The sequence below is a fragment of the Mastomys coucha genome, unplaced genomic scaffold, assembly GCF_008632895.1.
Source record: "Mastomys coucha isolate ucsf_1 unplaced genomic scaffold, UCSF_Mcou_1 pScaffold18, whole genome shotgun sequence".
NCBI lineage: Eukaryota > Metazoa > Chordata > Mammalia > Rodentia > Muridae > Mastomys > Mastomys coucha.
Window position 1 is genome coordinate 111,319,375 of NW_022196900.1, and position 12,136 is coordinate 111,331,510.

The 12,136-nt window shown below is 48.7% G+C and overlaps 2 protein-coding genes across 3 annotated transcripts in view; one reads left to right on the plus strand and one right to left on the minus strand.

Annotated features, from left to right (window-relative positions):
* The window catches only part of Nol9 (nucleolar protein 9), a 17,752-nt gene extending 9,493 nt beyond the window's left edge, over window positions 1-8,259 (plus strand). The window contains exons 8-12 of one of the 2 annotated variants that reach the window (XM_031379599.1): window positions 831-1,131; window positions 1,701-1,812; window positions 4,811-4,988; window positions 6,144-6,277; window positions 6,730-8,259. In XM_031379599.1, coding sequence (XP_031235459.1) covers window positions 831-1,131; window positions 1,701-1,812; window positions 4,811-4,988; window positions 6,144-6,277; window positions 6,730-6,864 — 860 coding nt within the window. In that variant the 3' untranslated portion in view covers window positions 6,865-8,259. The remainder of the gene's footprint in view (window positions 1-830; window positions 1,132-1,700; window positions 1,813-4,810; window positions 4,989-6,143; window positions 6,278-6,729) is intronic. The other variant, XM_031379600.1, reaches the window with a different exon arrangement.
* Window positions 1-12,136, minus strand: part of Tas1r1 (taste 1 receptor member 1) — a 37,119-nt gene that overhangs the window by 20,934 nt on the left and 4,049 nt on the right. The window lies entirely within an intron of this gene.

Below are 12,136 nucleotides of genomic sequence, written 5' to 3' on the forward strand. Positions count from 1 at the left end.
ATCTGCCTGTCTCTGCCTCCCAAGTGCTGGGATTAAAGACGTGTGCCACCACTGCCTGGCATAGCTGTCCATCTCATGTGGTGCTGAGGATCAAACCCAGGAGCTCCAGCATGTGAGCCACAGCTCCAACATCGGGGCTTTTGGATTGTTGCTTATTCTGTAGAGAGAATCTCTTATAAACAGTACCTGTCAATAAAAAAGCCAATGGCCAATGAGCTGAGGCAGGAAATAGGAGGTAGGACACTGGCAGGAAGAGAGGGGATTCTGGGAAGTAGTAAAAATAAAATAGATTGGAGGGAGATACTGAGGAAGACACTAAGAAGCAGGTTGGGACTGAAGGAGAGGTGACTAAGCATACAGAAGAAAGAATAGTGCGAATGGATTAAATAAGTTACGAACTAGTCACTGAATGAACCAAAGCTATGGCCAAGGCATTTGTTAATAAATAACTAGTTTCAGAGCTGTCATTCCAGAAGTAGGGGCCAGAAGGAAAAACTGATTGACATTTGTACATATTTCACTTTATTTTTTATTTATTTGTTTATTTTTGGTTTTTCAAGACAGGGTTTCTCTGTGTAGCCTGGTGTCCTGGAACTTGCTGCTCTGTCCACCAGGCTGGCCTGGAACTCAGATCCACCCTACCTCTGGCATGTACTCTCACTGCTCTTGTTGGTTGCTTTTTGATTGATTTTTCTGTTCTGTCAAACACTTCATGCAGTGCCCTTGGAAGCCAGAAGAGGGTGGCAGATCCTGTCAGGTGTGCGCGTGCTGCCTGGTCCTGGCTTCTCTACAGTGCTTTACCTGTGCCTGTGGAATCTCTTCCCTGACAGGTGACGGGCTGCTACTGCTTGTGGACCTGATCCGAGTGCTGACCCCCAACTATGTCATTCAGTTGTATTCTGATCGGGATAAATTTACGCCAACTCTCACCTCCGAATACGTAGAGCTCACAGATGGCCTGTATACAAAAAGCAAGATCAAAAGATACCGAGGCTTTGACATTCCAGAATTTGGAGACAACTTGGAATTTACTGATGAAGAGAAAGAGTGTATTCCACTTCCAGTCTTCACTGGACATACAGTGATGACTGTTAAGTCAGAATTCTTAAGTAGTAAAAATGAGAAAAACAGGTAAGTGCAAAACCACTTAAGGGATGCTGCCTGCAGCAGGCCGGCTGCTGCACTCAGGTGTGAGGCCTGAGCTGCTCGTGGTGGCTCCTGTAGGTCATCCCAGCATCAGGGAGGCAGGATGGGCATCATGAGTTCAGGGCTAGCCTATAGTACATTGTGAAGCTCTATAAACAAAGAATGATCCTGTTAAGATTTCCAGGTTTATTGTGGCTGTACATTTAAAGGAGAGTGGGTCCTAATGAGAGTACAGAGGCCGAGCTTCAGGGGCTGCTGGCCAGTCTCAGGAGTCTTTAGGGTTGCTGGTGTTCCGGAGGATGGAGTCAAGGCAGGGTTTCAGGTGGAGACTTCAGTTGTGTGCATGTGTGTGTGCTCACACACACGCGAAAAAGAGCAGAACAGGCCATTTAACCAGAGTCTTAGACTTGTAGGCAGGCCCTCTAAACTGAACCACATCTCCAACCCTAGGGTTTGAATATGTGTCACCTGTGTGTGCTGTCACCATGCCACTGTTGAGCTGAGCGTGTGGCTGCTGGGTTTCTCTACTCACTGCGTTCTGCTCTGCTTTTCAGGGCCAAATACAACAAGATTTTTCGAGATCTGGCAGTGTTGGGCTACCTTAGCCAGCTGATGCTTCCTATGCCAGAGCCACTTAGTCCTTTGCACAGCCTGACGCCCTATCAGGTAATCGGAGCTGGTGGGCAAAATTATCTGGTACTGATAAGATTCTTGAGGCTGCCGAGTACCGGTGAGTGCCTGTCTGCTCCTGTATAACTCCTTGCTTGCCTGATTCTCAAAAGAGTCTGTGGTGTGGGTTCTGATACTGTCCCCAGTTTTGAGATGGGGATACTAAAGAACAGTGAGGCTGAGTTGCCTGGAGGAAGATGCAGAGCTGGCATTTGGTCCTTGGCAGGCAAGCCTCAGTGTCTGTCATGCATTGTAGTTTCATGACAGCTATAAGTTGTCTGATCTGGTGGCTGCCCCACATTTGCACTTTGTAACTGCATGAGGGTGGTACCTGATGTCTTAGGATGCTGTAGGACTCTGCCGGCCTTCCCGGCAGGACCTGGTACCTGAAGCACCTCCTGTGGGCCTAGTTACTCCTGTTGGGTTCCAACACCAAAGCATCTACAGTGTAGAGTCCAGGCTGTTAGCAGTTGCTTGGGGGAAACTGCTCTTCCTGTGTGAGGATCTAGGGTGATGGAGATGGTATCAGGTGATAGCAGTAGTGAGTGCTTGGTGACTGATGTGGGTGACTCTCAGCCTAGGCTTCACATGCATGTGTGTGCACGTGCATACTCGCATACACACCCAGTCTCAGCTTGCTTTGCCATTGCTGTGTCAGAACACTGGCCAAGCCAGCTTATTACAGAGGTTAATTGCTCGGGCTCACTGCTTCAGAGGTTTAGAGTCTGCCAGCGGCCGAGCAGAGGCAAGGTCGAAAGGCAGCTAGACCCCGAATCTTGATTCACATTCACTGGGAATTATGTAAGTCTTAATTCCTCAAAGACCATTCCCCAGGGGCACGCCTCCTAATCCTTCCGAAACAGTCCCACCATCTGGGGACCTAGCATTCATGCTTATGAGCCTGTAGGGGCCATTCTCATCCAAGCCCTCAGGTAGACAGACAGACGGACAGACACACACACACACACACACACACACACACACACATATACTGCATCAGCATTTTGTTTTTTAAACCAAGAAGTGTTTGCTTTGAAGACAAAGCAAGTAGTGTCACCACACATCTCTACTGTAGGGCAGGACTGTAGGCTCCCTGTGCTTCATACAGGAGAAACCTTAAGGCATGATTACCTGGATATGTCAAAAAAGAAAAAAAGTCACTTTGTGCTTGTGTCTGTAGGAAGGGTGGGAGGGGGCAGGTGGCTGAGCCCTGGGACCTCTCTTGCTCTTGTACTTCTAAGGGATAGAGTGGCCTGGAACTAGGCTTTGCTGCTTTGTGGATTCTCCTTTTCCCACCAGTTTTACCCCCTATCATTAGATAGGAGAAAAAGAAGGATGGGGGTGGGTAGAGACAGAAAGACTTCTTGTTTCTTTGAGCAAGACTACTAACAAGCCACAACCAACCCTGCCTCTCGGGGCCCTAGTATTTATGTACCCTCTGAAAAGTTCCCAGAATTCCAAATGTCACACAATCACACTTACATAAACTGCATGGCCAGGCAGTGGTGGTACACGCCTTTAATCCCAGCACTTGGGAGGCAGAGGCAGGTCGATTTCTGAGTTTGAGGCCAGCCTGGTCTACTGAGTGAGTTCCAGGACAGCAAAAACAAACTATCTGCAGCTGGCAAAACCACCCTTTACCAAGGCATGAGGCAAATCATAGTCAGCTGCTTTGGACAGTCCTTACACCCTGTATCCACACACCTGAGATTAAAACAAAAAATATTCCTAAAATGTTTCTGTGGGTTTTGTTTGTTTGTTTTTTTTTTTTTAAGACACCAAAACTCCAGAATTGTCAGTGCCCTGACTTGTGGCACGTGTTGTAGATCATGACAAAGTGTGAAGGTAATGGGAGGTTTGCTTCTACCAAGAAAGCACAGCCATGCGCTCCAAAGCCTAGCTAGTAAATGCTGCACACACGCAGAAGGAAAGCTGAGCTGAGGCTGGCTGCCGGAGCTATAGCCTCAGGGCTCTGTGACCTCTTGACCCTTCAGAGTCTCCTTTACAAGTCCCTATCTCCTTGATATCCTTGGCTGAGTCCGGAACAGCTTTCCCCTAATCCATCTACAAAGAACGGGTCTGAAAGCCTGCAGCTGACACTTAGTGATATGATCTTATCCTTGGCTGTTTGTTTGTTTGTTTTGGCCTTTCAAGAGAGGGTTTTTCTGTGTAGTCCTGGCTGTCCTGGAATTCACTCTGTAGACCAGGCTGGCCTTGAACTCAGAAATCCGCCTGCCTCTGCCTCCCAAGTGCTGGGATTAAAGGCGTGTGCCACCACTGCCTGGCTTTTTTGTTGTTGTTGTTTTTAAGCTGGGGAAAGGAATACATCATATGGACAGGAATACAGGAAGAAAGGAAATGTAGCCCAGGCTGCCTTGAACTTCAAGTCCTCCTGCCTCTGCCTACCATGTGCCCTGAGAATCGTGATGTACCACCACACCCAGGGCTTCCTGGATTGTAGGCCAGGACTCCCATCAACTGAGCTAACCCAAAATTTGCTTTTAAAACCCTAGGTTTTGGCTGGGTGTGATGGCACATGCCTACAACCTCAGCACTGGGGAGGATACCTACGAGATTGCTGAGGCGTGCTGGCCTAGCGTCTAACCAAATCGGCAAACTTTAGCTTCAGTGAGACCCTTTTTCTCCGAAGAAAACAAGAGGGAACCTGCCGTAGTTCCAGGCAAGCCTGGACTACCTAGTAAGACTCTGTCTGCAAAAGAACCCCGCAAATTCAAACAGCGTGGGAGTGAGGGAAGTGGCAGTACCCACACTAACTTATTTTTGCACATGCGTATACTCAAAATATACACATGTGAGCACATACAAACACATACAGCATAATTATAGAGAGTCTTAAGTCAGCCGTCGTAGTCCATGATTGTTAATTCAGTGCTTAGGAGCCTAAGGCAGTAGATTGTCCATTTGAGATCTCATGAAGACTCGTCTCAAAGTAGAAGTTAGTGAGAAAGATGCACATTGACGGTTTATTCTCCAGGTCCCCTTCAATGCAGTCGCCATCCGGATCATGCATGCTGATGTTGCACCTACCCACATACTGTACGCTGTGAATGCCAGCTGGGTCGGCCTTTGCAGGATTGTGGATGAGATGAAAGGCTACCCTCAGGGCCCCATCTTGCTTGCCCAGAACCCCATATGTGACTGCTTGGGCTTTGGTGAGTGAACAGAACAGACACCTCCTCCACCGTCCTCCTCACCGTTGTATTTCGTGCCAGACATAGAATCACCTTTCGCTGGAGAAATTAATGTCTCTCTGTACTCCTTAGTGGGAGGGTTTTTACCCACATCACATCCTGTTATTTCGGTCCTCGTGCCTGAATATGGGATGTCAAATTCTTTGAATGGCACTTTCTTAAAAATTTTTTAGCTAGGCATCGTGGCTCACTTCAGGAGGCCCAGACAAGTGGGTCTCCTGTTTGAGGGCGATTTTGTCAAGTTAGCAAGCTCTTGGCCAACAAGGGCTATGTAGACCCTGTCACAAAAAAAAAAAAAGTCATTTTTAATTACATGGGTGTCTTCCCATGAGTCAAGAAGCCTTTAGAAAAACAGGTTTTGGGTGTTGGGTTCCTAACGCTGGTGTTGCACTTGGTTGTGAGTTGCCTGAGGTCGGGCCAGCTCATCAGCCCCATGGCTGCACATTGTATTCTGTGTAAAACACTGGAAGTGAAAACTCCTTCACTTATCCCTCGTGTCTGTCTGCATCATATGCCTGCTGCTCTAGAGGGCAGAAATGGGCATGAGACCCATGGAATACAGTTGTGAGTCACCATATGGGTTCTGGAGATGGAACTCGGGTCCTTTGAAGGGACGGCAAATGCACTTAACTGCTGGGCCATATATTTACCCCAAAAATTCAAAATTAAAACTCTTGATGTCGGGCTGGAGAGATGGCTCAGCGGTTAAGAGTACTGACTGCTCTTCCAGAGGTCCTGAGATCAGTCCTAGCAACTACATGGTGGCTCACAACCATCCGTAATGGGGTCTGATGCCGTCTTCTGGAGTGTCTGAAGACAGCAACAGTGTACTTGTCATACATATAAAATAAATAAATTAGTAAATTTATTTATTTTTGGTTTTTCGAGACAGGATTTCTCTGTCCTAGAACTCACTCTGTAGACCAGGCTGGCCTCGAACTCAGAAATCCACCTGCCTCTGCCTCCCAAGTGCTGGGATTAAAGGCATGCGCCACCATCGCCCAGCAAATAAAATCTTTTTTCAAAAAACCCTCTTAATGTCAACTTTACCTTGGCTTCCCTGTGGTTGAAGTGTGCAGCTTTGCAGAATGGCTGACACCGCTCTGTATCTTGAAGGTATCTGCAGAGGCATTGACATGGAGAAGCGGCTCTACCACATCCTCACCCCTCTGCCCCCGGAAGAGTTAAAAACTGTGAACTGTATGCTGGTTGGTTCCATTTCCATCCCTCATTGTATTTTCAAGAACCAGGTGAGTCTGCATAGAACAGGCCCACAGGGAACTGGACAAGCGAGACCAGGCCCGCAGGGAACCTGGACAAGGGAGAGCAGGCAAGGCAGTAGGTTTCTTGGGAGACATACACTTCTTTCATTTTATTTCTTTTACACTTTTTGCATTTTTTATTTCCATTTTATGTGCATTGGCGTTTTGCCTCTGTGTGTGTGTGTGTGTGTGTGTGTGTGTGTGTGTGTGTGTGTGTGTGTGTCTGACTGTCTGTCTGTCTGTCTGAGGGTGTCATATCTTGGAATTACAATTAGTTGTGAGCTTCCATGCTCCTCTGGAAGAGCAGTCAGTGCCCTTAAGCACTGAGCCATTTCTTCAGCCCCTTCCCTGGAGGTGCGCACTTTATGATTCTGATATGAGTTGAATGGCGCGTTCATGGTGGGCAGTCTCTATGCTGCTGTTCTGTGTTTCCATTGCAGCCCGGGCCCGAAGGGACAGTTCCTTACATCACCACGGAGTATAAGTTAAATCTTCCTGGAGCAACAGAGAACATTGGAGAGAGAACGTATGGAAATGCAGTCTCTAGACACAAATTACGGCAAAGAAGAAAATAAAGCCTGGGTGTGGAGAGAGACTTATCTACCTGTGCACCTTGTCCTCAGGCCAAGTCAGCAGACTGAGTAGGCTGTGAGACTGCTGATCCTGCTCACGCCCAGTGGTCATGGAACTGGAAAATGGACTGTGGTGAGAGTCGTTCAAGCCCCTCCAGTTTCTCCCCTCTGAGACAGGGTGCTCAGACTGGCCTCAAACTCTGGCTCCTCCTGTCTCCACTGTCCATGGGCCGCATTTCAGGCCTGTGCTGTGACACCAGCTCTCAGGCTTTTAAGCTGTTTGATCTCAAACTTGGCTCCAGACCTCTTGACAACTGCTTGTCCCCGGTGTGGAGTGCCTCCTGAGAGCTCCAAAGCTGTGAAGAAAGCCGCAATGTCCTCAGAGCAGGAAGAGGAAGGAAGGCCTTTCAGTTCTCCAAGGAAATCGGGGCCACAAAAGTATGCCTAGAAACTGGGCAGCAGGCAGGCCCACAAGTTCTCAGGCACAGCGCATGGACTGCCTGAGACCTGAGCAGGCTCCGGACGGGAGTGAGGGTTACATTGAACCATGTAGACATTAGCAACCAGGTGCTGAATCATTGGCCTGGTCCTTGCGTGCCATCAAATCTCCCACTGCTGTAAGTGTTAAGGAATGTGTTTCATCTGTTAAATTCTGGGTTTTTTTAATCATGAGGCTTTATGTTGAAGAACTTGCTCTGACATCCAGAAAGTCTCCAGGTTAATTAACAAAGGCTATGGTTCCTTGAGTGTGGTATGCTCTGACTGACTCTTACCTTGAGGCTCTAGGTACTGCCATGGGGCCCACCAGCCTGGAATGGACACGTGTATGCCTGGCCTGGGCAAGCCTTTGCGATCAAGGATTTCTTCTAAGGACCCAGCAGCCACTGCAGGTGGATGTTGTAATCCGGAGTGACTGGGTCGGGTCATTTTTGTGGTTGCAAACCAGGACACTGAGGCCGCCAGGCTGGCAGGATGGATCTGTTGAGACTCCACCTTCCAGCAGGATCATGAAAGACCAAGGCTGTGGAAGGCTCGCACCGTTGATTATCTCCATCTTGTCTGTAGCCATGGGAGTGTGCCCAGTCTCCTTTGCTTGGCACCATCTTTGTGGCAGCCTCAGCATCTGAAAATCCTATTAGGAAGCAGAGCTGCCACTAACTAGTCCCACCCTCCACCCGCCCAGTGTCTCTCTTGAGCTGTGGTGAGCCTTTCTGGCGGGAGGAGGCTCTTAACCTGCTGCCTAGGCAGGTCTCTGGGCCCTGGTCATTCTCCTGCCTCTGCTTCCTGAGTGCTCGGATCACAGATGTGCGTCATCTTAGCCTTGCAGAGACTTTTAGGACAGCTCTTGTCCTGTTCCCAAGATCTTCACAATAATAAAGATCCTGAATACAGCTCTCATACCTGCATTTTCCTTAAAAGGGTGAATTTTAACTTTTAAAGCTGACCTTGTCAGTCCCCAACAGTAAAGACCCATGTCAGTAGTAAAGTCAGTGGTGGGCAGTGGTCAGGTGCCTGTGAGGAGCAGAAGCATCTGAAAGGATTCCCAGAGGGAGGTCAGCTAACTGTCCATGTGGTTTTGGTGTCTATGGTGTCGGCATTGAAGGCAAGGTTTCTGCTCTGCCATCGTTTGGAAGGCGGCTGTGTTTGGAGACAGGATCACTTATTTATTTATTTATGTGAGGCTAGTCAACCTCACTCTATCTGGTCAGCCCCGCTCGCTCGGGTCAACTCTGCTTGCTCAGTCCCTGACTGTTCCGGCTCAAAGATTTATTTATTATTATATATAAGTACACTGTAGCTGACTTCAGAGGCTCCAGAAGAGGGCATCAGATCTCATTACAGGTGATTGTGAGCCACCATGTGGTTGCTGGGATTTGAACTCAGTACCTTCAGAAGAGCAGTCAGTGCTCTTACCGGCTGAGCCATCTCACCAGCCCATGGAGACAGGATCTTGCTATGAACAGGCTGGACTCAGACTCTTTGTTTTTTCGAGACAGGGTTTCTCTGTGTAGCCCTGGCTGTCCTGGAACTCACTCTGTAGACCAGGCTGGCCTGGAACTCAGAAATCTGCCTGCCTCTGCCTCCCAAGTGCTGGGATTAAAGGTGTACGCCACCACTGCCTGGCATGTTTGTGGTTTCTATTTAGCTGGTCTGTCCTGGCCCACTGTAGTCTTTATACACACACTGGTTGGTTTGTTTTAAGATTTATTTATTTCATATATGCAAGTACACTGTAGCTATCTTCAGACACACCAGAAGAGGCATCAGATCCCATTACAGGTGGTTGTGAGCTACCATGTGGTTGCTGGGAATTGAACTCAGGACCTCTGGAAGAATAGTCAGCGCTCTTAACCACTGAGCCATTTCTCCAGCCCCGTACACACATTTGTTTAAGAACTGTAAGAGAGCAAACACCAGCTGGGCAGTGGTGGCACAGGCCTTTAATCCCAGCATGTGGGAAAAGGAAAAAGACAGCAAACGCCAAGTTGCCAGTTCTGTGGCTCCTTAGAGTGGCACCCTAGGAATTACTGCCACCCTGCTGTGGTCACCAGGAAGTCAAGCCCCAAGAAAGTGACAGTCCTGAGACTGAGGGAGCCCACCGGCTGCTAGGAGTAACCCCTTCCCTTTGCAGAATCTGGGCGGGGGGAGGGAGTTGGCTGCACCCTCCACCTGCATCTCTAATAAGAGCTTCTGGCTTGGGGTTTCTCCCTGGTCCATGATGTGGAAATCAGATGATCTAGATAAGGAGCACATGCTAACCTACAAGATCCACAGGGCCTCATCTCAGCCCAACACTGCATGAGACAGGGACACACAAGCCCCGTCCAGGCCGTGGTCTTTATCCACTGGCTATTCCCTCTGTCCGCTCTCTTCACCCTCCCACCCCACAGTGGCCTACAGCTCACTGACAACCTGCCAAGGTCTTGAATGGCCCTGTGCTTCGGTTTCCTGGATGCTGGCACTCGGGGCGTCTGCCTCCTCTTCACAGTTCTTTGCTCCTTAGTTTTGGGGGGCAGCGTAATGGGTGAGACACGTCTTACCACTGAGAAGGAATGTATTGTCTGTTCCTTCCTCCTTGGTGTTCCAGAGTGATGAGTGAGATTGTCTATAACAGGCCCTGCTGAGGCTCTCTTCTTTAGCCATCAGGGTTTTGTTTTAATAAAATCATTCTCCACTGTGTACAGTTCCTAGCCATCTCTCCTTAGCCATGAATTTGATCGTTTCTGAGGACATGGATTTGTGTACTTGAGTGTGTAAGGAGGATTTATTCCAGGTAATTATTTAAACATTTAAGCCATGAGAATGGAAATAGCTTTGGAAGGAGGCTAATGGGCTTGGGGTTCACAGAAACCCCACCACTTTTCTGCCTGAGGCTTTGGTAAAGGGAAGAATGTGTGCGTGCGTGGGTGGGTGTTACCTGGAAGGAGCTGTGCACCAAGGAGAGAGAGGCCAGGAGTTTAGGCGGATTGTTTTGTTGAGATAGATTTCAGTATGTAACTCTGGTCAGCTCGAGACTGGCTATGTAGACCAGGATGCTCTTGAACACTATCCTGCCTCTGTCTCCCCAGTGCTGGAATTACAGGTGTGAACCCCAGGACTAGAGGCATCTGGCCGCAATTCATAGGTTTTTGTCTTTGTTATTATTATTTTTATTATTTAATATTACTTTTTTTTTTAAATAAGATTTAGTCAGATCTCGTTTCAGATGGTTGTGAGCTACTATGTGGTTGCTGGGATTTGAACTCCGGACCTTTGCAAGAGCAGTCGGTGCTCTTAACTGCTGAGCCATCTCTCCAGCCCAATTTTACTTTATATTCACTGGTGTTTTGTCTGCATGTCTGAGTTACAAGTATGAGCTGCCATGTGAGTGCTGGGAATTGAACCTAGGTCACAGTGACAGCTAAACTGGTGTTTGCAAGAGATTCCTTCGAACACAGCCCAAGGCAACTCCGGTTCTCCCTAACTTGGTGTGCCCTAGCAAAGAGAACCAGACTTTGCTAACAAGGCTAGTCTCAACAGCGGCTAACATAAATAAGGTCGACCATCTGTGCTGAGGGGAAAGGCATGTGACCTGCAGGCTCTCTGGAAAGGCCTCTCACAGTTAAATGCCCCAGGCTTGCCAGGAAAGAGCAGCCGGAGGGCAGGCAAAGGCACAAGCCGAAAGGAGATTTCACCCAGGCATGGTGAACCCTCGCACATGCCAGGGCTGAGTTAGCAAAGCCTTGGGCATCAGCAAATGGAGCTGAACCAGACAGACCAGGGGCTACTCTGGAAAGTTGAGTTGCCATGGTTTCCAGCCAGCTGTCATTAGGACAGCCAGCAGTCACTGGCTAGAGTTTTCCTGATGCTTTTGAACTTGTTTAGATTCTGGGGTGTGGCCAGCTCTGCCAGGTGGAGAAGAGACACCTAACTCCCAGGCTGTCCTCAGCAGGGTGTCTGCTGCTGGCCCTGGGGACCAGACAGAGAAGCCTGTCCTACTGTTGCTTTCTAAGAATGGAGTGGGCAGCACCAAGGAAGCTGCAAGCTCTGGCGTCTACATATAAAATTCTTTTTTTTTGGTTTTTCGAGACAGGGTTTCTCTGTGTAGCCCTGGCTGTCCTGGTACTCAGTCTGTAGACCAGGCTGGCCTCGAACTCAGAAATCCACCTGCCTCTGCCTCCCAAGTGCTGGGATTAAAGGCGTGCACCCCCCCCACACACACACACACCCCCGGCTAAAATTCTTAAAATACACACTGTGCTCAGTAGGCCAGCGTTGGAAGGTAGCATGTTGGCAGAACAGAGAGCTCGGTGTCAGGGGTAGAAGAAGTTGTTCAGGGTTGAGATCCTAGGCAGTAGAGGCCGAGTGCTTGGGGGACCCAGTGGAGCATCAGCTCAATCCCCAGGAAACTGCAGCTGACACTCATTCAGAATCTGGTGAGTCTTGATTGTCTAGAAAGAAGGGTTGAGGGAGTGGAGTGTGGAGAAGCAGGTCCCAGAGGGGCCACCGAGATCCCATGGATGCCAAGTTCTAGACCTTGTCACATCCTGCAGAGGGCTGGAAATTGTTGTCAGTGGTGACTCAGTAAAATCAAGAGCTTAGAGGGCTGGAGAGATGGCTTAACGGCTAAGAATACAGACTGCTCTTCCAGAGGTCCTGAGTTCAATTCTCAGCAACCACATGGTGGCTCACGACCATCTGTAATGGGATCCGGTGCCCTCTTCTGGTGTGTCTGAAGACAGCAACAGTGTACTTATATAAATAAGTAAATAAATCTTTTTTTCTTTAAAAAAAA